The sequence below is a fragment of the Manacus vitellinus genome, unplaced genomic scaffold, assembly GCF_001715985.3.
Source record: "Manacus vitellinus isolate BGI_N305 unplaced genomic scaffold, ASM171598v3 scaffold_53_pilon, whole genome shotgun sequence".
Lineage (NCBI taxonomy): Eukaryota > Metazoa > Chordata > Aves > Passeriformes > Pipridae > Manacus > Manacus vitellinus.
The window spans coordinates 3,438,662-3,463,869 of NW_021940637.1; the positions used below are offsets into that span (position 1 = coordinate 3,438,662).

Here is a 25,208-nt window from a genome sequence, read left to right on the forward strand (position 1 = left end):
CGGCCCCGCCGTGCCTGGCACGGGGAGAGCTGTGAGCACTGAATCCCAGCTGGAAATCCCCCCTGCCCCGGGATGTCCCTGCCCGGACGGGCGCAGAGCCGGGGCGCGGAAGTCAAAGGGTTGCTTTGGAGTGCCTTTTGTCTTAGTCCCTCCTTATTTCCTGCTGTTAACGCAATACGATAAATAGTAGTTGCTTGTTTCTGGGTGACTCGTGTGCATGTTTAAGTCCTACAGAGGAATAGGAGTTGTATTTAGGCAGGCTGTAAGTTCTTTGTGACAGAAGTCAGTGTTTACCTGTAAGTGAGTCTGAGTGGCACAGAAATGCAGATCCCTCTGTTGTTGTGAGTGTGGATTTCAGAGCAGTGTTGGAGAGGAAAGCAGGACTATTTTCAGAGGTTTTCTCTTTTGGCTGTCTGATTTCTCTGTGCTTCAATGCTGGGGGAAAGGGGTAAAAAGGAGGCAAAGAATTGACATGTTTTTAATGAAAGCCCTTGTGTCACCTGATGCAAACTTGCAACGGATAAAGTCTGAATGTCTGTCTTAAGTCTGGGAAAGATGTCCTGGGTTCATGGTCACGTTCTGAAAGCCATTGGAATTATAGAAACATTTAGAAATTGCCGTGAGCTCCATCACATGGGTTTGTGCACCAGGAGATGTGTCTGTTCCTTGCTTTTGGCTTGCTGTAAAATCAAATGGGAAAATTACTTTGAGAGGCACCTCTTTAATGCCTGGAACCTGGAATTAACAGATAATGTTTCTGTTGACACAGTGAGGTGAAATGTGGGGGGGAAAGTAAGCTAACCTTTGTTGAGGTTGATTTTGACTTTTTCAGGTGCAGACAGCTTTCTGTTCTTGACCCCTCAAATGCATCATTCAGTCTGTGCTTGTCATTACAATGGCCTTGCAAAGAGAAATTTTATATCTGTTGTACTTCAGATGCAGAGGTGCTGATGGAGGACTGACTGTGGGTCTGTGTGTTGGATGGGCAGATGGGACCATGGAAACGTGGAACTCCTGTTTATTTGTGTGTTTGCCTGCAAACTCAGAGGGAAAAACCTAATTAATTTTTGCAAGGAGTCTTTAACTTCATGAATAAAATGATCTTAAGCTTTCTGTTGTCATTCCCCCTCTCCCGCTTTATTAAATATTTGGGACAGACTAGAGTCCCTGTTTAGCTGTACAGTAAATTTTAAAAACTGGCTATTTTTAATAGGCTTCTTAAGATGGTTGTACTTGATATTCCAGTACCTACCAGCTGAGGCAGCTTGGCATTAATGAGAGAATTCTGAAAATTATCTATTCTTCTAGGAAAAAGGATGAAACAGTGTTGTTTGACCTCTGGTGCAAGCAGTGTTGTTCTTCAGACGCAAACTACAGTGGGTTTAACCCACTGTTCTGGGATGGAAATGTGTTCATCAGCTACAGTGAAGGAGGGGTGGGTTTGAGTGATGTGATATTACAAAAAGAATTACCACAAGGAACACAACTTGCCTGTTGGGATACTTAAAAGAACGAAAGGCATTGTTGAGCACCAAAGTGGCTCCAGTAAGAGGGCAGAACCACTTGGCAACCCTGCATCCAGATGGGCTTTGATGTGTTGAAGTTTCTGACCTTTAGATAACTCCCAGTCTTCCAATTCCATTTCTTTAAGCAAAATAGAAAGTAATGAGCAATGGAGAGTAAGGTCAGGTTTGCTGTTCTGAGAAAGCACGAGTGTTTGAGTTGACCATGGAGAGTGCCTTGATCAGGTAGAAATTAATTGCTTTTCTGCATGACTGATAAATACTTGCATTATTACAATATAAGACATTTTTCAAATGAAGTTTTTAGATTTTAGTTTTACAGCCGAATTAAAAAGACTTTGGCTTATTAAAAACAGATGTCAGCACTGCCACAGCACTGGTAGGAAGACTATTCTAAACTCAGCTTTAGTTTGTATAAGCAGAATTTTTTTCCCCTGCTTGTAAGCATTTATATTAATTGATGTAAAATTATTTTAGTCATCACTTTTCTAACTTCCTTGAGAAGATTAACCTTCCTCCTTAATTTCTCATTCTTCTAGTTGACAAATGATAGTGCTTTTATATATGAGACTTGAAGTAAAAACATCTGAAACAACTACTCAGTCAGCACATTAAGTAGGATGCTGAAAACCTAAAGTCAGTCTTATCTGATGTTGAACTCAGAGGTTGCCTTGTAAGTTGTTTTCAGTTGTCCTGTGTGGTATTTAGCAAATGATTGCTTTCTGATCCACCTTAATAAGAAACTGCTGGCAAGAATTCTGCAAGTAATGTGAGGAGTGTTTTGTAAAAGTATCTTAAACTTTGATAACAGCATAATAAGTTTATCTCAGTGTAATGAAATACAAGCAGGTAGGAATTGCTTCTGCACTGAAATGCTGTACCTTTGCAATTAATAGGGTTACTTCATGTTTGGTGTTTTTTCAAAAGTGTGGTGAGAAAACTATGAGAGTCTTGGAGGAAAACCTGACTTTAAACTGTGAGGGAACTGTGCTGTGAGTGCAGTGCAGGTGAGCTCAGGAGGAGCATCTTACAGCCACCAGCAAGGTGATGGGGTTGGTTGGGGGGGCATTTGGGTATTTTTCCTGTCAATTTTCTTAATTTCTCCATCTGTCCCCCAAGAGTGGAGTCAGCAAGTCAGGTGTTCTTTTGGAGTTCTAGTCAGCTGGGTGTTTGCATCAGGTGGTTCGTTCCATCCTGGTGCAGCCACTGTCTGCTGGCTGTGTAGGGCCCCGTTGGCACTCCCTGTGCTCCATCCCCGTGTCCCCACACTGCAGAGGGAGCTGCCCGGATTCCCTGGCAGTGCTGAGCACAGCGGGGTGTCCCCTCCCAGCACACATTTCCAGTCCCTGCTGCAGTGGCAGGGCAGCACCGGCACACCCTCGCCTGCTGTGCTGGGTGTCATCACCTCGGGGACAGGCAGGACTTGTTTCAGGAGCACAGGCCCATCATTCAAGCAGCAAGAAACTGCTCCAAACAGGGTCTTAGTCAGAAAGGACAAACAGAAAGAGGGACAGTTGCCAGGGGCAACTTCTTGAAGGTTGTGTGCGGCAACTCTGAGGTTCAGGTGCTGAATGATTCCAACAAGGAGTCTGACCCTTCAGAGGAACTAGACTGTGATGCCTGTGCAGCTTATGCTAAGGAAAAAAAACCTCAGGAGCAGTTAATTGAGGGTGATATAAGGAAAGAGTTTAATTTGTGCCAAGGCTGTGCCTGAGATGTTACATTTTATAACACTGCTTGACCAATCCAAGTTTTGTCCATCCCATTGCCTTTGCTCTGGTCCACCCCCTGGGAACTGGGTCTGGGGGCTTTTGGGACCACCTCTTCATCATTCTCATCATCCTCAGAGCACAAAGGGTACCCCTTCACCCAGTTCTTGACTGTTCTGTTGTTCAGGCCAAGATATGAGTGTTCTCTGAACAGTATAGGCCTTGCCTTGACAAAAGACTAAACATTTCTACTGAATTCAGGGGTAGATTTGATATGGGGAGCATGGAATGGGGTAAGAGGGTTGAGGAATGTGTAAACTACTTGTGCTACAGGGCAGGGAACAAGGGCTGCTGCTTCTACTTCTTACAAAACTTATAAAGCTTACAAAATTAGAAAAATAAGAAACTAAAAAGGTCTTAAGGCATCAATTGCTGCCTTCTAGAAATTTAGTTTCAGTTTTCTGAGTGAGGGAAGCAGGGAGATGTCAGTAACAGGTTTAAACTGAGGTCATTAGTGTTTATTTTGTCTGTAGTACTGCAGTTTTATAAAAAGATCAGTCTTTTAATTTTTCTTTATTAATCAACTTGTGTGGTGTAGCTCTAAGCATTGCAGGACATTTTAAGATCAGTTTGTGGTTGGAATCAGGTCAGGAGAAGAGACATTTGGATTTGTTGGGAAAGGAAAGATGATCCTACAAAACAATAAGTGTAATTTGTTTCTTTTTAGCTATGTAAAAAACCCACATCTCTGAGTTAATTGGCAGTGTTGTTGCATTTGAACTGGTGTTCTATGTTGATTGCTCCTTTGCATTTAAAAGTACCATTGTTTCTTGTTTTGATCAGTGTTTCATCATTGATAAGTTTACCTGTTTCTGCCAATATTTAGAGCCAACACAGCCAAGAACTTCAGCTGGTTTGGACTTGTATGTCAGCAGAATGGTTTATCATGTTCCATTACTGGGGATTCCTTGTTGCTGGTGATGGGTGAGCCTGAAAAAACACAGCTTCCCTTGCACATCCCAGGGTGAGTTCTCTGAAAGCAGCCTCTTAAACAGTTATATTTTAAGTGTTTGGGTTGATTGGTTTTTGTTTTAATTTTTAAATGGGTTGTATTTTAGATCTGACCGTGTGGATTTTTTTTCCTCAAAATATACACTTATTATCTCCTATAGAATCTAGAGACATGTCAGGTTTCTTACATTTTGGAGTGAACTGCTGTAATCATAAATGATAAATCAGGTTGCTCAAGGGCTGGATTTTAACTGAGAGGTTGATCCTGCTTGATTACAGGAAATCCCTTCCAATCTCCATTACTGTATGATAAACCATTCCATAAGCAGTTTTGTATGGGAAGAAAAGTAAAATGGAAATGATAAACTTTTCCCTGTGCTGTTTTGGTTTCTATTCTGCATAATACCTCAACCTGGGGATAAGTTAAAGGATGTGTTGCCAGTATGGGAATTACAGTAGTATTGAAGTAGCATCTTCTGTTATGTTCCTGCAGCTCCTCTTTAGCCCGTTGTCCTGAAGACAAGAGGTTCTGGCTGACCAGGAGTCTCTGTTAGCAGTTCAAGTTGGCTGGAGAATGGAAGGTGTTGAGTTTAAGGAAGAATGGCAAGATGAAGATTTTCCAAGGTTTTGAATTTTGTTTTAAAGTCATTCAGATCAAACACACAACATCCACAATAAGCCACCTCTCTGTCTTCCTGGTGAACTAATACTCAGTAATGATCTTGAATGTAGTATTATTATATATTAATAGTATATATTTAATAGATATTAATATAGTAGTCCTGAGAAGGTTTTGTGGTGTGTTTCTTTGTGGTCTGGAAGGGACTTGCTTCATGTTCTGTGGAAGTGAAGTAATGCAGGATTGCCACTGCTGAGGCTTCCAGTGTTGCTGAAGTGAACATTTGTAAGCTTGGCTTTGTTTATTTTCTGTGATGATATTTTGCAGCTACATTGTTTGCATATTATTACTGGTGTCTCAAGGCCCAAATATTTCACTGAGCAACATTCCTGAGCAAAGTCTGTACCAGTTAAGGCTGCTTCTGATGCTTGGGCCCACAAAGGACCTGCATCAGCTGACTCTGGAAGCATTTCTGTGATCATGTGACTAAACTACTCCTGTCATATACTGATGTCACAGTTTGTCAAGCAGGGATGTGACAGGTTTTCTTAAGGATGACACACTGGTAGTAATCAGTGTTCTGTCACATCACCAGATGGTCCCTTGAGTGCTGTAAAGGAATTTTCTGCTACTTTGGTGCTTTGTTTACTGAAAACTTGAACTTAGGCTAGAAGTAAATTTAGTTCAGTACTATTCCAGAGTGGTTTTTTTAGCAGTGTGTAAGTCTAAATATTTGGCATTAAAAAAAATGTAAAGAAGTTTTGTAACAGTAATTTCTACTTTGTGTCCCAGGCCCCTGCCAGAGGATGATCCTGTTGAATCTGAAACATTGGCTGCAGCTGGAACAGAAAGCCAGGCTGGTAAGAACACTCCACTCCAGTCAAGCTGCTTCCTGCTTAGCTGCTGTTTTAAAGCTCCATTTTGCTTCAGGGGGTTTTTTGGTGTGTGGGGTTTCTTGGGTTGGTTTCTTTGGGTTGGGCTTTTTGTTCTCTTTTGAGTCAGGCTTGAGGAAACAGCATTGTAAATGGCACTTCTGTATGTGAAGGGTATTATAAATACCTGATCTAGAAAGAAAAGGGTTTTGGAACAAAAATACGAGAGTCTTTGTGCTCTCTGTGAGCAGAGCTATCCAGGTAGTGCTGGACAACAAGGAATTATTGCACTCACTTCCTGATCTGTCTTAAAAATCTCTGTTCATTATTTGACTTCTGTTCAGCAATTGGGGCCTACCTTGGTTTTGCTCCCAATTTCAGACTTTTGTGGCTGTTTAGGAGCATTGCCTGTTTCAATGGTCAGAGGGGAAATAATATAAATGGCTTTTTTTTACATTTTAAATTTTTTTGGATTTTGTCTGTGTGCTGTACTTGTGGCATTTCTAGTGCAGGATCAGTAATTTGATGTTATTCCCTGCTTTCAAGTGCTGTCTAAATCACATCAGCATTTGCCTTGTGCCTGAAAGCATTCTGTGTTTTCACAAACAGGTTCTTTGACTTTCTGTCCTCACTGTTGTCTGTCAGGTTTTTTTTTCAACTTGTATGTTATTTTTTATTTCATCAGAGGTGGTTATGATGTTACTGATGCCTAACAAAAACAAGGGCAGGGACGTGAATCTATTGTATTATTTGCAGGATTTATTTGGTATAATATCTGCAACAACTGGGTAAACTTACAATCTTAAAACTTGAGATCTTTTACCTTCTGTTCTTTTCATCCCATATTAAAATCTTAATCCACAGATACATTGTTTGAATTCTTGGCATTAGCATACAATCTCTTATGAAAGAGGATGGTGCTGTTGTGTGTTATTAATTTGCTTGTCTGAACTCATTTAGCTTTGGGAATAAACAATTTGCTTTTATTAGATGCAGAGGTTAATGGAACCAAAGTGAGGAAGAAACTAGTGGCTCCAGATATCAGCTTAAATTTGGATTCCAGTGAGCAACCTGCTTTGTCTGATGACTTGGATGAGAGTGGAGAGATTGATTTGGATGATTTAGATACTCCTTCAGAAAACAGTAATGAATTTGAATGGGAAGGTAAGTATTTTGGTCCTTTGCTCAGATCCTCTAAAATATTTCTATTTTCTTATGTGCAGGTCAGCAGTTTCTCAAGTAAGAAATAACTATGACTTGAAGTTACAAGAGGAAAAACATAAAGGGAGTGATTAGATTAGAAATTGGAAATGGGTGCAATGAATTTTTAAAGAGCAAAAGGCCTCATCTGATTAGTAAACAAGCCACATAATAGTAGCTGTAACTCCAAGTAAACTTAGCTGAATACCATCTATATATACATCTGTCTATCATCTATATATACATCTATGAGACTTGAAGTTATGGAAAATCCTCTCTGTTGCAGTATGTTTTTAAAAGCCACCCTGTCAAAAAAAATCTCAAAGGTGTTTTCTATGTGTTAGAGGTGAGTTTAAATGGAGGAAACATCCAAAGGGATAGAGATTGGCTGCCCAGGAACTGATGAACTGCAATTTAAGGAGGACTGAGTGGTATTTTTGAAAACACTGAGTAACACCTGTCTCATACCTTCCTGTGGTAAGAATGGCAAAAGCCTTAGGGTTTGCTTGCTAGTAGAAGAGCCTCAGTTTTGTGTCAAGGAATTCTGAAATTACTTGATAGGAAGTTAATGTAGCTATAGCCACAGTAGTAATGATCTTAATTTTAAGAAATTAATAGATGCTTTATCCTACTCTTATAGGCAAAACTTGGAGATTCTAACAAATTTTATTTGAGGCAAACATTTTGTGTAGGAATTGAAGCCTAAAGTTTAAACTTAAAGTTTAATTATGTTTTAAGGCCCTTTTATGTAAACCAAGAACTGTTGTGTTGGTCAGTGTGTTGAAGTCTCTAACATCTGTAAACTTCTTGGCTTAAAAATGTCTCTAAGTAAACATGTAAACTCAATTATTATTTTTTTTATTCTGAAAATAAAATAATGTTAATTCCTGACTGAACAGGAAGTTCTCTTCTCACTGTTATGTTTGAAACGATACCTGTGGAGAAAGAAACACTCTTTAGGATAAGAGGGTTGTTTTGTTTTTTGGAATAGCTAAAGACATGTTGCAGGTGAAGTTTTCTTAACAGAGACTGGGTGTTTACCTGGATAAAAGGATTTTCTTTGTTTTAAGAAGAATTGGTATTTAGGGGTAGTTTTGCTGTGATGTGAAGGAACTGTTCCAGATGCTTGTGTCTTGTTTTTAAAAGTGGCTGAAAAGGGTTTCTGTCTTTTCTTCCTTTAATGCTGCTGCCTTCATTTTCCTGGAAGGATAGTTTCAATTAACAGCTTTGTCTTGGGAACAGACAACTAACTTGCAGTAGGTTTTTCTCGCTTTGGGTAAGGTCTGTGCAACAAAGTCAAGAATCATCATTGAATTGGTGCAAATTGTCTTACAGATTGCTGTCACATAAATTTTGTATATATTGATTATACACATGTGAATTAGATTTAATTTCTAATAGATTTGCCTGCATGTCTGCTTGCAAGGTACCATCAATGTCTTTAATCATGCTTGTATGTAAATCTGTGATCAAGCAACCTCTGTAATTCTCATTGGAATTAACCACTTTGTCTGTTTTGGTGCCATTCACTGAGGTCTGTGTTCTGAAAGCCTACAATTAATTAGGCTTCCTACACAAATGGAAATTTTTCACATACTTTTAACACAGAAAATTACAGCCAACGTGAGTGTGTTGATAAAATATCCCTGACACCAGCTGGTCTGTGTGACTGGCTGAAGAACACCAAAATAGATCAGACAGCAAAGTGGTTAACCAGTGCTGTACCTGATTGGCACTGTAATGGTGTTCATAATGGATCTTGAACGTGTTTTACCTTTGGCAGATGATCTTCCCAAACCAAAAACTACTGATGTGATTAGGAAGGGCTCCCTCACTGAGTACACTGAGGCAGAGGAGAAGGACGATGGGCGGCGCTGGCGGATGTTCCGGATCGGAGAGCAGGACCACAGGGTGGACATGAAGGCAATTGAACCCTATAAAAAAGTTATCAGTCATGGGGGTAAGGACTGGCCATGTGGGGAGGGGAACTGCTGAGCAACTGCTTCTGTAGGCTGAGCTGGGGTGGCACAGGGAGGGCTTTGGGCATAATGGCTTGTGATGGTTCTTTTTTTGCAGTGTTAAGACACTGCTGATTTAATAATTTTTTTCTCTATTAAACTAAAGTTCCAAAATGTTCACATGCACTAAAGTGCACATATGTAATGAGATGTATTCAATCTGTTCTACAGTGTCACTGCTACCAGTACATTTTTTTTGGTTTTAAGTGTGTTGAAAGCACTAACTGTAGATCTACTAAGGCCAAAATCAATTCATGACTTCCCAACAGTCTGTGAAGTTTAGGCTGGAAGACAAGTTGACTTAACTTAAAATAAGATGTTATTAAATATGCTGAGATGTTGATTGTAGGTACAGCATTTGACTGACTTCAGCCATTGCTTTAGAAGTAGACAAAAAAGAAATCTTGAGGTCTTCTGTGACTGTAAGAATCTGTCCATGTAGATGTTTGTAAATCTCTTTAAGGTAAATAATGAAAAAGCTTACTGAATGTGCTTGACTTTGTGTAAATGTAGTCAATAGCAGTCATCTTTGTCACTACTGTTGCTCTTTTCTTTGGTTTTAGGTTATTATGGTGATGGGTTAAATGCCATTGTTGTGTTTGCTGTTTGCTTTATGCCTGAAAGCAGCCAGCCTAACTACAGATACCTGATGGACAATCTATTTAAGTGAGTCATCATCTACCTCTGAATACTGTCTTAATTCCACATTGTGAAACTTAGCATTCTAATATAAGGACAGTTACTTCTCTCTCTTTTTTAATAAAGCTTTTTATATTTCAGATGAGGGAAAAGTAGCAAATAGAAAAGCAACTACATCTGCTTCCTGGGGAAGGAAAGAAATGGATTAGATGTTGTTCAACAGTGTTGCCAACTCTGTTTTTTCATTATTTTTAATATATTTGAGCATAGGAATTATTAGGAATTACTTTCAAGTGAAGGCTGTGGACAGTAAAGTTTTCTGTCTCTGCAGGTATGTAATTGGCACTTTAGAGCTGTTGGTAGCTGAGAACTATATGATAGTTTACCTGAATGGTGCAACCACACGGAGGAAAATGCCCAGTCTAGGCTGGCTCAGGAAGTGTTACCAGCAGATTGACAGAAGGTAAGAAGCTCTGCAGTGTTTTCTTACAATATTTACATGCTCAGTGATAGACATATTTGGGATGAAGTGCTGTTCAATGTGGTGTCTGGTCCCTTTGGTTAAGATTTGATTAAGGGAATTGCTTGGCCTGTTGAAAACCCCTTCCTAAGCTGGACGCTGTGGGATAATGCTCCAGACATGCCTGGGGGGTGCTGTGTGGTGTTTGGATTTTTTTTGTGTGTGTGTTTTTTGTTTGTTTCATTGTTGTTGTTACTTGAAGGGTTGAGGGGTTTTTTTAGGTGAAAACAGTAGTCTTAGAATATTAAATATTGTTATCTTGTAGAATATCGTTAAAACTTAATGTATTAATAATGTGTGAGCCACTTCATCATTAGTTGTGTAAAAAGATTCAAAGAAACTTCTTCTTGGAGTGTTTTTTCCTTGATATTCTTCTTGAATTGATACTGTGTCTTAAATTTTTATAGTATTTTTTCTTCTGCCAGATGTTGGTTTCTAATAATGGAATGTCAGAATACTAGGTTTATGTGACAGGTGGGCTTGCAAAAACACACTTGTTTTAAATTCAAAAACCCCTTGTCAAGCTGCTTTTTTCTTCTAGTAATTACTTTCATTGTTTAAATTCTTCAGGTTAAGGAAAAATCTGAAATCATTGATTATAGTTCATCCTTCTTGGTTCATCAGAACACTCCTGGCCATCACAAAACCTTTTATTAGGTAATGCTCTGGAAGCTTTTTCTTTTTTTAAGTAATCCTGACAGCTGTTTACTTTGAACTTGAATAACTGTTTTAATACTGGCCTAGTTGAAAATGTTTAAGTTGTAACTGTACCCTGCATTTGTTCTTCCACAGCTCAAAATTCAGCCAAAAAATTAGGTATGTCTTTACCCTGGCAGAACTAGCTGAGCTCATCCCCATGGAGTACGTTGGCATCCCAGAGTGCATAAAACAGTACGTTTTATTATTCTCCCTGTTCTCACTGTCCATGTGCTGGAGCTGGGGTGTGTTGTAAGCAGGGTTTGGTTTGACTGTAACACTTGGGAACTTCAGCTCAGATCCCTGCTGTCCGTAGGAGGGTCCATGTCTGACCTCACCTGGGGCACCATGTCCCTGTAGAGTGACTTCCACGGGTGGTGTTTGTGTGATTGCTGAGTTCTGATGTGCAAATTAAGTCTTCTAGAGACAAGGCAGTTGTTCTGCACCTCATATATATGCTGACTTGTGAGTGAGAAATTCTGGGCATGTTGGTACTGAAGTTATTTATAATACCTTCAGTGTTCTTCAGAGGAACAAGTCAAGTGCTGAAATATCACTTGGGTTGGGCTTTCATTTCAAAGAAGAGCAGTGTTGGGAAAGTGCTGAATCCCTACCCATTACAGTTCTAAACAACTTTGATAAATAAGTGAGGGCAGCATCAATGTCATTTTTTTCCCTTCCCTCCAGATATAAATATCCATTTTAACATCAGCGCAATTCTTCTCTCAAAAATGATGACGATGCTTTTGTCAATAGCAGTTGTGGGTGCAGTAATAGAGTAGAAACCATAAACTTGGGTCTTAAACCAGATGATCAACTGCTCAGCCTGTCAGAGGGGATAACATCCAACTGCTCAGCCTGGGAGAGGGGATAACATCCAAAGCCTGTGGCACATTCTGCACCATCAGAGGCGATCACAAACCGGGAGGACATGGCCTAGTGTGTGCAGGCAGAGGGGCACATCCATGTTGGACAAATCCTTGTGCTCCCACAAATAGCTGGGCATTGAAAGAAACATTCAGCTGGATCAGTTCCACAGTTGAACTCTAAAACAAAGAGAACTGTTTTCCTTGGGTGGGGATGAAAGAATGCTCTCTCTAGAATTTTTTTTACTGGGTGTTTTTAAGGATGTGTTATGAATATTCAGATTGTCATTCCAACTCTTGAAAGAATCCTTTCTGTGTTGATAAACCTTTAACTGTTCTGCAGAAGCTGAACTTAGTTAAGTTAGAGAGTTAATTGTCAGATTTGGAGGATTATATCTGGCTCCAAACTATTATGAATACAGACTTTAAATTTTAGTGGTGGATGTTGATACCGTGCAAGAGGTCTCATTGAACTCATTTGTTACGTCATAATAATTAAATGTTTTTTGTTTAATGCTTATAAATGATGGAACTACTATGTATTTTTTCTTAATTATATCAGTTTCAACACTTGATAAGTTTCTACAAACTGTACTGACACTAATACTAGTTTGCAGCTTCTGTTGATTTTGGCCTTCATATGTTATATTTACTGAAATGAAACTTTTCCTCACCAAGGTATGAAGAAGAAAAGTTTAGAAAGAAACAGAAAAGGTATATTCATATTTTGATTAGGGTTGCATCTAGATAAGACAATTTGCACTGCAACTAACTCCCAGTTGATTGGCTTGCATAAAGGAATAAGCATTTGTAAATATAAACATGCACTCGTGCCCAAGTTTTTATGCATGAAAGGAACCCTCCTGTACTTGCAGGCAGTAAATCATCTACAGAAGCTCACCCTGGGGGTTCAGACAGAGATTTGGGAATAGTTTCTATTACGTTATTATGTGAGATGCTCACTTCTAAGGGGATAAATGTGTTCTCAACTGAGTCTTCAAGAGGCAAAAGTAGTGTTTCTGTATGAATCTACTAAATCCAATTTCCCTGTTTCTAAGGAGAATTGATACCTGAAGATGAGCTGTATTTAGGTGCTAAGCTGTCTGTGCATTAGCAGAGATGCAACTCTGTAAGAAGTTCTAATATTGAATCTTGTATTCTTGGTATTCACTACCTTTTTAGTTATTAACTTGCACAGTTGCAATCTAAATAAGTATTTTAGTGCTGTTTGTATTTGCAGTGCCTATGTTCCTTGCTAATAAACACTGGATTTCCATTTTGTTAATTTTCAGTCTCCTGCTAACTATTCAAGCTATACCAGCAGCTGATGACATTTTTTTTATGGATATGTTATTTTTTTCACCCACTAACAATCGTATTGAAAGATTTTGCTACTAACTTTGGTTTTCTTTTTTAATTACTTTTTCTGTGTTTGCATAACTATTAAGGGAAGCTTATTGTCTAAATTGGGTAGAGGAATACTGAACAATGAAAGTAAATGGAATTTAAATTCTTTCTGAAAGCTAGCATGTAAACCTAGTGATGTGTTGGACATTCTTTAGGAAGTGATAACTTTGCAGTGTGTGACCTGAAGTACCAAGCCTGTCAAATTTAAGAAACCCTTTCAGTAAATGTCAAACAATAGTTCTGCTTGACTTTTATTTCCCCAGTGTGCATAATTTGGCCCAATTCTGTTGCAAGGCCCAATGTATTCAGGATGCAATCCAGAGACATTCAAACAGTAATGCAGAAACTTTTAAAAATCTCAGTACAACAAGCACTTTTTAGTGTCCCCTGCACTACCATCACTTTTGTACAAAGGAGGGTGTTCCTCAGTGAAAAACAGATGTAGAGAAGAGATGACAGAATTTGATCCCAAGTCTTCACCCAGGTTGAAAGAGGCTGTAGCATTATTTACTGTATAACAGAGGCAAGGGAGCTTTTCTGAGGCACTGCAGGGAGGTCAGGGCTGAGCTGCAGCCTCAGAGCACCCTTTGCACTGTGTTCCTGACTGGCTTTCCAGCTGGGCTTGTTGCTTCCAGACCTCAGTGCTCCAGACCTACTGGATCCCAATGTACTTGGTTCAGTCCTTACAGCTGCAAGAAAGAGGAGGGGAAAAAAATAAGCAAGCAAACAGAAAACTTGCCTCCCCTTTTTATGGGTTTGTGGCCTAAAGGAGCTGCCAGTGTTTCTGTCATTTTGGAGAACTGGCTGGTAATAGTTTGAGAGACAGGTTAGACAAGTTGTTAGAGGGCAAACTCTTTGTCTCTCACTTTGGAACTGCCGTTGGTTTTAAAATTAATTTACCTCCATGCACATCTTACTTTATAGAAGATTGAATTAAGACTGTAGCTTGTTCTTACTGTAAAGAGGAAAAGAATGTTTTGTGCAGGGCTGTCAGTCATCCACTGGTTCCTGCAGAGTAGCACTTTGTTTGCTAGTCGCAAGACAGATGTTAAAAAGTAAAACACCAAGTAAAAACCACCTTTATCAGCATGGTGGTGAATTTTTCCTGGGTAATTCCAAATGTCTTAAACTTAGTAGAAAAAATATTGCAGTTAAGGAGCCTCTTCGCTTTTGTTGATTCAACTAATCCTGTTACCTTCTTGGCTTAATTACTATAACTCTGAAGGTAATTCAGTGCTTATTCTGCAGCATATGAATTCCCCAAAGTGGTAGTGCTTGCCAGTGTTATTGTATTACCTGTAAGCTTGTATTCCTGTTTGCATTTTTTAATGAAAGCACAGGACCTGCTTTTTTCTTCTGTAGTCAAACTTCACTTGCACTTTTTAAATGTTTTCTCTCAAGTGCTATAGTATTTAAATGGTTTCCTAACAGTTCTTTTTAATTAATTAATTAATTTCTACGGGGAGGTAAGAAAATAGATATTTTAAAAAACCCCAAGAATGTTGTGACTGCATTAAATAAAAACCTTAATTTAATATTTAATTACTAAAACTTTTCCCATGTGAAAGCTTTGTGTTTTCCTTTTAAGACTAATAGTTTTTTCTTAATATATGAGCTACCAAACTATGTTAACAAAGTCTTAATTTTAGTGTTTCTTTGCTGAGCAGAGTTGACCAAGAGCTGAATGGAAAACAAGAGCAGAAAAGTGAGCAGTAAGTCTGGAGCACAAACAAGACTGAAGATATGCAGATGGGATGATGCTGTTTCCATTTCCAATGTGTTCTCTGTGTGTATGTATCATATAACCTGTTGCAAAAGGTGCTTTGGACTAGCACAAGAACTGCTTCCTGCTGTATTGGTTTGTCTTGACTTTAATAGCTGTTTATGTACTCGTTTTATACTGCTAAATGTCAAAGAACCCTATGTTTTTCAGAGGATGTTCTTGCCATTGTTTATCTAAATGATGCATGTTCTTCAGTAAAATATTTATATACCTAAATGTTAAAGGAAAGAGATAATATATATTTTTATGACTGAGCAATATATTGTGTGTGCCTGCTGAAGGAGTTCATTTGCAGGTAGACAAGGCCGTAAGTTACTTGTTTTTATTGTATCAATCTGTTTTGCTGTAAATGGTCAAGTGCATTTCTTCATTGTTGCAGAAACTTGTTTGGTTATTAACAATCACATGAAGTCTTTCACGAGTGCAGAGACCCTTCTTTTTGCTCACACACCCAATACAGGCTCACTCCTTACCTTGAGAGCCCTTCAGTCCCCTGTCCAGGGTCCAGAACTGCAGTTCTGGGAACATCAGGCTCTTGGCCAAAGGGTCCAAGCCTGAGCCACAACAGAAGCTGAACTGTTTGAATGACTAGTAAAGTATCAGACCTTTCTCAGCTGAAGTTGTGAATTTGTGATCTGCTTCAGGACATCCAGACTGTCTCAGCTCCTGCTATGAAGCGAGTTCATTGCAGTTCTTCCTGGATGAACCTTGGTTGTTCGCAGTAGGAACTCTGGTCATACTCAGTAGAACTTGGGAGTTACACAGTTATTCCAGCCATAATACCATTTTTTTTGGCAGAAGCATGGGGAGTCTTATGCTACCTGTGTCATCCCTGGAGATGAAACATCTGTTTCTAAAGCTCTTAAGTTTGGCACGTGACACAGCAGTACTTTACTTTTACAAAAGTGATTTAAAGGTTGGGGTTTTTTCTGCTCTCCACAACGGTGGTAAACCTGTGTCTGTAAGAGGTATACGTTTATCGAGGCAATCATAATGCAGCGGGGAATATGTTGGAGAAGTTTGTAACATCTTCTGATAAACATTGCAATTTCCCTGTAAGGACAGGTGCATGCAAATAAATTCATTCAGGAGTTGAGCAATATAATGTTCTAGCAAATATATTAAATCTTTGCTTTTGATGTTTATTGTGCTCACAATTTTGTCTTTGCCAAAAAATATCACTTCTCAATTATATTTGAAGTTAGTGTTACTCAGTTACGTTATTAGAAAAAAACCTGGTTGTGTTCAACCACATTACTGCCTGATACGGCTAAACAGCAGCTGAGAGAGAGTTCTGGGGTCAAGATTTTGCAATTAACAATCTGCTGTCTCTAGTGATACCTGTACAGACTCTGGGAGCACACTGATGTCAGGGGAGGGCAGCTTGCCCGTGTCTCTGGAAGATTAAGTCTGCAGTTTGAAGATGTTCCTCTCGAGATCAAAGTTCTTTTGTTACAGGAGTTTCAAAGAGATTATTAACAGGGTGTACTTGTATAAGAGGCCATACCAATGTCAAGATGCCTTGCATACATTCCATCAGGTTTAGCTCTTGCTCTGAGGGCAGAGCACAAATGCTAACAGTTTCTTTTGGGCTGCCTTATCTCCTGCCTCAGTTTCCATGTTGACCCAGATTAATGTCAAGTTTAGTCAGTAAACTGGGCACTTGCAGCCTTCTGATCCTTCGACAGTGTGGTGTGTATGTACATGCAAACCTGATTTTTACTGGGTTTCCATGCATCCTAAGCTAAACAGTAAGCATTCTGATGATCTCATTTCCATTTTTTCCTAACTGAAGAAAGGTTTATTCTCAGTGGAGGGGTTGGTAGTTCTCTCTGCCCTGTTCCTCTCTCTGTGTATAGTGCAGTGTGGAGAAGCCAGTGCTCTCTATGTGCCATATTTACCAAATGATGGGATTGTTGTTGTGTTTCCTGCTGGCCAAGTGAGTCCACAGTTTCATGCTGCAGGAGTTTGATTTCTTTTGGAGACGTGTATGTGTTTCCCAAATGGTTTATTTCTCCAGTATAAGTTGTTGTGAGCACAAAGCTCTTCTGTCCCTAAAGATACGCCGCCTGAGAAAGAGGTGTACTAAAGAATTATCCCCCTCTGACTTCTTGCAGCTCATCATTGAATGGTGAGGTGGATGTTTACAAAAAACAAAGTGGTCCCAAAGTTATGAGTAATGTTTTGTCAAACTTATCTTTTTCTGAAATCTATAATATAATGTAATATATTTTAATAATTAAAAACATGAGAAGTTGGAATGTCGTACTTTAATAAAAACAATTTCAAAACTTGAATAAACTTTGTGATAAGATACAGTATTGTAGGGAATTCACCTTTCAGTGGCACTTCCTTCTAAAAGTAAGACTCATGTTGCTAGAATTCAGTGAGCACTGTTAAGAAAAGGTAATTTCATGAGTCACTAATTTTCCTTTGCCTTGGAGGTCTCGTTAGTTTATATATAAATGCACAGCAATAAGTCATTGCCTGTCTCCTGTTACTGCTGTGGACAACTGAGAGAAGGTTTGGGCCAGTGGACTTTCCATGGATGTGACATTAAGTAAAATGATTTCTGCAACAGGGTAAGTCTTCAGAAGTGGCAAAGGGATTTTGGAGAAAGTGTCATTAAAAACTGATTGAATGTTCTTGACGCCCTGTGTAGGATGGCAGAGCCATGTTATGTTGGAAAGGAACGGAAAGGGATCTATAAGGATTTAGTGCTGCAGCAGACTGGAGTCTTTGAGCTTCTGGGATGTTGAAATGGAGAATTTTTATTCCAAAAAGCATGGAACTAGTTGGAATAACGTGTAACTGTGTTCATAACAATGCAGTTTATCATATGTTTCCTTTATTTTCAGTGAGGAATAGCACTGACTGCTGCGAGGAGCTGTGTACTGACAGTTACCCTCTGACTGCACGTGACTGGGGCAGAGCCTTTGTTAGCACGTTGCAGCAGATTTCTTGCATCACACACTGAAGTGCTCCTAATGACACCCCCAAACCTTCCAGCAGGTCACTGGTGTCACTTCAAGATGAGATTACAGGTCAGTCTAATGACATGACCTCCAAGTGTCACAGGGAGGAGAAGGTGGCCTTGGTGCCTGCTCCTGTCAGCTTCACTGGTGGCATCTACTGAAACATCTGTGCTGAACTGAAAATAATGGAGATACACTGGGAGTGGGCACTTTCTAAACTCAATCTGTCACAAAGTTTCTCGGTGAAAAGCGCATTTCTTTCACTGTCAAATTTTTGTTGGTGTATCCTACGGATTTATACAACATTTACTGTCTAGAAAAATGGTTTAAATTCATGTCTTCTCAAAAGCTGTTGTTTTTGGAGATGACTTTAATTCTCAAGTCATTCCAGTCTCCCTCAGAAAAGCCTCATGTGAGGAACAGAGGAGAGGGATAACAGCTGGTGTGCCTTCTGTAACTGCAAAGTCTTACAAAGCTCTCAGTGAAAATTTTTACTCGGTCCTTGTGAATGCAGGTCATTCTCTAGAGGACTTGTTTCACCGACTGGTTGTTGCAGATGCTTGAAATAAGTGCTTTAATTCATTAATACTTTTTAAAGACACCTGGTTTTAGTCAGAGTAGCATTCTGAAATATAACAAATATTTAAGTGTTTGTATTCTGAAAGACCTGTGCTGCAGCTTTCTTAGCTTCAACATTCTAAGCTGAACTGCACTGTTCCCTGTATCATGTCTCATTCCCCATATTGAGCTAACAGGAAAAAAGGGCATTTGTGAAGAGAAGAGGGTGCAGTTATGTTGGTTTTTCCTGATTCCCTTCAAGCATGACTGAGATCACTGACATTAAAACCATTCTTTGCTCAACTAGATCTTTTTTCAGTTTTGCAATCTGGACTGCCCAGATTACTCTGATTTAAAATAAATGGACTTTTTTTTTTTAAGTATTGAAAATAATCTAAGAAGAAGCTGCTGGAGTGTTTTCCAAAAGTCAAGTCTTCTCTTACCATGCTCCTTGCTCAGCTTGCACAGCTGATAGTTAATATTTATGACATGGAATTCCAGGTTAATAATTATAAAGAAGAATTCATGGAGGACAGATGCTCACGTTCCTGCAATTCTGCAGTGTTTCTTCGTCATCATTAACAAGACAGGGCTGAACAGTGGGGTGCTCTAATGGTTGAATGGTAGATAAAGGGTTACCAGAGCAGGGTTACATTGTCAGTTAGTATCTGTAAACTCTAGTATGTGTGATATGGGAAAGGGGCAGGATTTAACACAACGGAGCTGCAGTAATCACAGAGCACAGCTTGTGAATCACGGATAACAGAGCTGGCATGATTTGGCTGCTACCGTTCTTCACCGATGTGACTATTTTCCTTTGCCCCTTTAATAGAAAAAAATGTAAGTACCAGACTCTTCACCTACCTCTTAAGAATATTATGACCCTTTCTTTTTAAATAAGCTTCTGTTTCCTGTGTTCCGAGGGGTCGCGGGGTGACAAACCCGCCTGCGAAGGAACGTGCGGGCGGTTATTGCTGGGGGGGAACCGCGCGTCAATAAAGCCCTTCCGAGAGGGCCGGGGGGGTCACTGGAGCGGGCGCGGGGGATCGGCCCGTGTCCGTCTGTCCGTGTGGGATCGGCCCGGGTCTGTCTGTCCGTGTGGGAAATCGGCCCGTGCAGTCTGTCGTGGGATCGGCCGTGTCCGTCTGTCCCGTAGTGGGATCGGCCGTGTCTGTCTGTCGTGTGGGAGTTCCCGTGTGCTGTCTGTCCGTGTGGGATCGGCCCGTGTCTGCGCGTCTTGTATGTCTGTCTGAGACTGGCCCCTGTCTCTTGTTGTGTCTGTCCGTGGTGTGACCGCCCCTGTCTGTGTGTCTGTCCGCTGGGACAGGGCCTGTCCGTGTGTGACCGGCCCCTGTCCGTGTGTTCTGTCCGTGTGTGACACGGCCCCGTCCCGTGTGTCTGTTCCGTCTGGGACAAGGCCCGTGTCCGTGTGCTGTCCGTGTGTGACCGGCCCCTGTCCGTGGTGTCTGTCCGTGTGGGATCGGGCCCCGTTCCGTTCCGGGTCACGGGCCACGGCCCGGGCCGGGGCCGCGGCCCTTTCCGCCCGTGAAGCAGCGGTGAAGGGAACGGGGCCGGGATCCGGATCGGGGCGTCACGGAAGGGGCTCCCGGGGCCGGCCCGTTCGGTGCGGGGAGTGCGGCGGGCCGGGGCCGCCCGTGTTGGGCGCGGGCCGGGACGGGCCGCGGGGCCGAGCAGGGCCACGGCTGGGCTGGGAATGCCCCCGGATCCCGTCACCGATCCCGGGGCCGAGCAAAAGGGCCGGCTGTCTGGGAATGCCCGGGATTCCCGTCACCTCCCGGGGCCGAGCAGGGCCCGGCTGTGCTGGGAATGCCCGGGATTCCTGTCACCTCCCGGGGCCGAGCAGGGCCCGGCTGTGCTGGGAATGCCTGCGGTTCCCGCAGCGGTGTTGGCGAATTGGCCTCTCCGGTTGTGTTGGCCCCGCTGTGCCGGGACAGGGTTCTCTTTATTGTTGGTTGGTTGGTTGTTTTCAGTGAGAGCGAGGACACCGCCGGTGCAGGGCCGTGGATGAGCCGGTGAAACCATGGCATACCAGCTGTACAGGAACACCACGCTGGGCAACAGCCTCCAGGAGAGCCTGGACGAGCTCATACAGGTGTGTGGGTGTGTGGGATCAGCTCAGGGGAGCCTGGACGAGCTCATACAGGTGTGTGGGATCAGCTCAGGGGAGCCTGGACGAGCTCATACAGGTGTGTGGGGTGTTTGGGATCAGCTCAGGGGAGCCTGGACGAGCTCACACAGGTGTGTGGGATGGGGATCAGCTCAATACAAACAGGGGTTAGTTATTAAAACAGTTCTGTAGTTGCTGTAAATCGGGGCATTTATGGCCAAGGCTTGGAAAACTTACGGATTGAAATCAAAAGCCTTTTGTCCTCCATTCACTTGACATGTTTTTTTCTTTATGTCCTGGATGAAGGAGAATGTCTTATGTAAATGGCATGATCTCCTGTTGTGTGGCCAGTAAATGAACAGCCAGATTAAGCTGGAACATTGTAATCAATTTACGGCACTTCTGTTTATTTCCAGTGAATATTTATTAGAAGAAATCTTTGCGTAGCACAAAAAATCATCATAGCACATCATTTCTTCTCTTAGAATTGAAATACAAAGAAGGAAATAAACACAGGAATGTAATATTTTTTAGAATTGTTCCTCTAGAGATCTGCATCATGTGAGCTTCATAACTTTGTTTTGATGTTTTTTAACTTTTACTGCAAGTTTGAGTTTGCTTTGAAACAACTCAAAACTTTTTTTTTTTTTGAAACTACTTTAGTCTCAGCAAATCACACCTCAGTTGGCCCTTCAGGTGCTACTTCAGTTTGATAAAGCTATAAATTCGGCTCTGGCACAACGAGTCAGGAACAGAGTGAATTTCAGGGTAAGATAATCACGTATAAAAGTTTCTCCTGAGATACAGTAACTCAGTATTGATGCAGAATGTCATTAAAAGCTGTGTCCTCCTAGCAAAAACTTCAGCAGGTCCATTTTGATGCTGAAATAATGACTGTTTACATGTGTATTCCCCATGCAGTTGTGAGGCTTGTTCCCTTATTCTGCCAGGGATCTTTTGAAAGAATGCAAAAAGCAGAAATATTGGTGGGTGGGTAAAAACAGGGAAGAGGGCAATATAGACATCCTCAGTAATACATCAAACATGAGTGAACCCCTTTATGTCACACAGGGCAGTTTTGTCATGATTTATCTAAACTAGTGTGTTATTTCAACAACTGCAGACTTCACATCTTGTTAAGATCACTGCTGTAAGTTATTTTTCTTATGGCCCAGTGTTTTAAGAAATCTTTTCTGATACTTATGCTTTATGCACATTAGAAAGGTTGTAAAACTTCTTGGCCTCCCTGTGCAGCTTCCCCTTGGGTAGACTGTCATGGTCTTGAAAAGTTCAGCCACTGGAGGGCATTTAAGCTGCAGTTTCCCTCAGAATTGTTGTCTGCATTCAGGTTCACTGGGGGCTTTATGGCAAATCTAGTTCTAGAAGGGACATAATTCAGTAGATACTTAATATATTTTCTGTTGCTTTTGGGGTGTGTCCTACAGAAAATATCTCTTGTCTTTTTAAGGGGTCTCTGAATACATACAGGTTCTGTGACAACGTGTGGACATTTGTACTGAATGACGTTGAATTTAGGGAGGTCACTGAACTTGTGAAAGTGGATAAAGTGAAAATTGTAGCATGTGATGGAAAAAGTAAGTATAGAATATGATATAAATAAGCTGGGACACAAGACTTGATCATTTATAGAAAGCTTTGGCCAAATGTCTGATTGATTGTAGAGCTCTGCAGTCCCTTTTACATGGGATGAGAGAGGAAACAAAAGCAAGTTAAATGCTTCCCAGAGGTAGGACTGTGTTGGAGCCTGCTGTGCACCTCTTGTTGGGAAGCACATACTAGAGCAACTGGAAAGTCAGTAGTGGTACTTTTTGTGTGGTGGTTTCCCTACTGTTAACCTCTTTGTTAGGATAGCACCGTGCTTTATTAAATCCAAAGAGTGCTTCAACAGTCTGAGCAAGGAGTTGTCTGAGAAAACTGTCAAGCAATCCTTTGCTGAATTTGATAGTAGGAGACACAAGCACATGAGAAGCTTATGCCAGCATTTGCAAATCATGTTTTTAAGACTTATATATTGTCTGACAGGTCCACTGTACATACACTGCTTGCAAAAGTTTACATTCTGGATGTAAAAAAAAAAGTAATATCTGGATTACTTTTGTCAGTGTTCCTTGAAATTCTTTACTGGAAAAAGTAATGTAGTGACTTTTGTGGGAAGCTGGTTTATAACTTTTAAAACCATTAATGTGAGAGAATATTGCTAAAAATGTGGGAAATGGTGCCACTTGTTTTGTCCTTGGAGAGTGATGCTAAAAGGAAGAACTGAGAATGGGAAAAGCTTTATTTAAATACCCCACAGACCTCTGAAACAAGTTCTTCATAGCTTCCTGATTCTCGCATGATTACAATAATCACTTCAAGTTGTAGTTCTAAAGAGCTGACAGAATTTATTGTTTTCTCAACTTCTGGTCTAAGCCAAGCATAAAATCCTACCTTTTATTTTTTTTTTTTGTGTACTTATAGCTAGTGGAAGAAACCTTACTTTCCAAGTATTAATCCTGCTCACTCTTGATAAAGTGTGCAGATAAGATTTAAAGAACTGGCTGACTTAAGGTTGCTATTAACATTACAGGGGTTTTTTTCCCACAAGAGGTTGTCCTGCTGAAGGAACACAGTAAACACTGCCTTGTCATTCTCCATTTTGGAGTGACATACCTTTTCCATAGCTCTAAAAACAGTATATTATCAGAAGTTGCACTGGTGTTAATTGCTGGTTCTGACAAAAGCTCAGAACAGAGAGTTGCTCTCAGTTGGTTTATGAAGATCATGCTCATTCTTGCACCTATTTCAAAGTGCAGACTAAGCTCTAGCCCACACTCCATCAGAGCTTGTGCTGCTGGGTGTGCAAAAGCCTTTCTCTTTAGTAGATCATGAGCAGATGTGCCTGTGGCTGACTGCAGTGAAGTGTTTGTGTATCACTACAAGTTAGAGCAAAGCTTTTAGTATTTTAATGTGTTCATAGCAAATGGTGTGTGTCCACAGCCCTGGAGTTGTGTGCTGGGCTGACTGAGGGGAAGCAGCACAAGCAGTTCATGCAGGACAGTGAGGGCAGTGGGGGAAGTTGGGGAGGTGCAGAACAGGTTCTAAAATGCCTGGGGAATGCTTTTGAACTTGGGGAAGGTATTAGACATGCTTTTGGTTCTCTTCATACTCAGTGGGGGTATGTATTAGTCTCATTCTCATTTTTCTTTCCTAGACACTGGTTCCAATACTGCAGAATGAACAGAACTGTGGGTCGTCTGCAATGTTTTCTGTTAATATGCAGCACTTTCTGGAGAGAAGCATGGAAAGAGACTGTTCATCCTGAATTCTTGTGGTGCAGATGTGAGTTAATCCATACTAGAGAGCGTCACAGAATGACAGCAGAAGAAATACCTGTAGCATTTCTTCGGTTCACTTTATAGGGCATGAATACAACATTACTTTTTTTTTAAATTACAACAGATACTGTTGCCTTTTTTGTTCAAAATAATTTCTGTAATAAACTTTTATTTAAAAACTTTTGAAAGAGTCATCATTGGAAAACGTTGTTTAAAAACAATCACTAATATAATATAGTTTCCCCAGATTTTCTAAGTTCTGATGTTAACTTGGTAGCACACAATCTCTTTGGCTCTGACGTTGTTTCTTGGATGGTGTTTGTCCAGGTCCCGGATCTGTTCCTTATGTGGAGGTTGTTTCAGTTCACTGAAGGAGGGGGGAGCAAAGGGAAGTTAATGGAATCTGCTGTCAGTGTTCTTTCTGCTTTTTGTTGCTTTGCTCTCCATAACTTTCTTGCCACTTGCTATTTTTTTGTTTGAATTTCAGCTAATCCTGCCGAGTTCATATGATTAATGTCCTTTGTGGTCCGGAAGATTTGTTGAACTTACACCTGAAAGTGTGAACTGCACTTTGTTGTTCTAAGCTATTGTAATACTCAGCAGAGCACAAATCATCTCACTGGCTACAGTACCAGCATATTTGCTGCTGCCTATTTGGTTCTTCTTTGCCTGTGTGTTATGGACTGATTTGTTTATTCATTTATTTTGTTGATTTTCTTCAAGAAAGTTGCTTCCACTTCTCAGCAGCAGCAAGAAAGTAAAAGATAAACCTTTACACCTTGATGTTGAACTGGAATGGATGTTTCTATTTAGAAAGTAAATTAACTAAAGGAAAGTGAAGAAAAGGGAAGGATAAGGAGGGGCCGTGGGTGACCTCCTGTTTAAACATGGTTTCCAAGAAAAAGGATTTTGTCCATTTCATAGGTGTGCAAACCAGGATGTTCCCTGGTAAAAGCTGTTTGCTCAGCAGGGCTGTTAATACCTGCCTTCAGGTATTATCACAGACACACAGTAAAGGGAGAGCGGGAAGAATTTATGATGAATTTCCAGAAGACGAGTTTAATCAGGATCATTATGTACTTTTGCACAATGACTTGGCACAGTGAGGCAGACTGAAGTTACAACCTGGAGCACAGATACTGTGTCTAAGGGTCTCAGCAGCTTAGGAGGGAGGATTTCAGTTAAAGTACTACTGACTTGGTTTTGCTTTTCTGAAGTCTGAAGCTTCAGGGTGGGGAGAAAAGTAGAAGTGGAAAACAGTTCACTGAGAGTCTTGTTAGTGTTTTATGGTCACTCTAATGGCAAGAAAAAAGACACCCTAACACTGCTTCCTGAATCAGTTTTGC

At 40.7% G+C, this 25,208-nt stretch overlaps 2 protein-coding genes across 5 annotated transcripts; both read left to right on the forward strand.

The window, feature by feature from the left end:
* The first annotated feature begins 4,104 nt into the window (after positions 1-4,104).
* BNIP2 (BCL2 interacting protein 2) lies at positions 4,105-15,278 on the forward strand. 4 transcript variants are annotated; one of them, XM_008927938.3, is made up of 11 exons: positions 4,105-4,256; positions 4,737-4,867; positions 5,655-5,722; positions 6,725-6,898; positions 8,718-8,894; positions 9,516-9,618; positions 9,923-10,054; positions 10,682-10,768; positions 10,904-11,002; positions 12,352-12,387; positions 14,748-15,278. In XM_008927938.3, exons 2-11 carry the CDS (start codon positions 4,818-4,820, stop codon positions 14,794-14,796), a joined length of 975 nt encoding a protein of 324 aa, XP_008926186.1. In that variant the 5' UTR covers positions 4,105-4,256; positions 4,737-4,817; the 3' UTR covers positions 14,797-15,278. The 4 variants fall into 4 exon arrangements, with proteins under 4 accessions (XP_008926186.1, XP_017936985.1, XP_017936986.1 ...); XM_018081496.2 differs by lacking the exon at positions 12,352-12,387; XM_018081497.2 differs by lacking the exons at positions 12,352-12,387; positions 14,748-15,278 and adding an exon at positions 12,732-12,762.
* A 3,802-nt stretch (positions 15,279-19,080) lies between these two features.
* On the forward strand, positions 19,081-24,046 carry GTF2A2 (general transcription factor IIA subunit 2). The gene is made up of 5 exons (XM_008927939.3): positions 19,081-19,236; positions 20,388-20,509; positions 21,188-21,292; positions 21,993-22,119; positions 23,739-24,046. Exons 2-5 carry the CDS (start codon positions 20,438-20,440, stop codon positions 23,762-23,764), a joined length of 330 nt encoding a protein of 109 aa, XP_008926187.1. The 5' UTR covers positions 19,081-19,236; positions 20,388-20,437; the 3' UTR covers positions 23,765-24,046.
* The last annotated feature ends 1,162 nt before the right edge of the window (positions 24,047-25,208 follow it).

Bases quoted from the DNA above. Each gene is read 5' to 3' on its own strand.
- GTF2A2 (XM_008927939.3), top strand. From the start codon at position 20,438: ATGGCATACCAGCTGTACAGGAACACCACGCTGGGCAACAGCCTCCAG. The intron at 20,510-21,187 runs GTGTGTGGGTGT...AAACTACTTTAG, and splicing joins GCCTGGACGAGCTCATACAG to TCTCAGCAAATCACACCTCA. The intron at 22,120-23,738 runs GTAAGTATAGAA...TTTCTTTCCTAG, and splicing joins TGTAGCATGTGATGGAAAAA to ACACTGGTTCCAATACTGCA.
- BNIP2 (XM_008927938.3), top strand. From the start codon at position 4,818: ATGGAAGGTGTTGAGTTTAAGGAAGAATGGCAAGATGAAGATTTTCCA. The intron at 10,769-10,903 runs GTAATGCTCTGG...GTTCTTCCACAG, and splicing joins ATCACAAAACCTTTTATTAG to CTCAAAATTCAGCCAAAAAA. The intron at 11,003-12,351 runs GTACGTTTTATT...TTCCTCACCAAG, and splicing joins ATCCCAGAGTGCATAAAACA to GTATGAAGAAGAAAAGTTTA.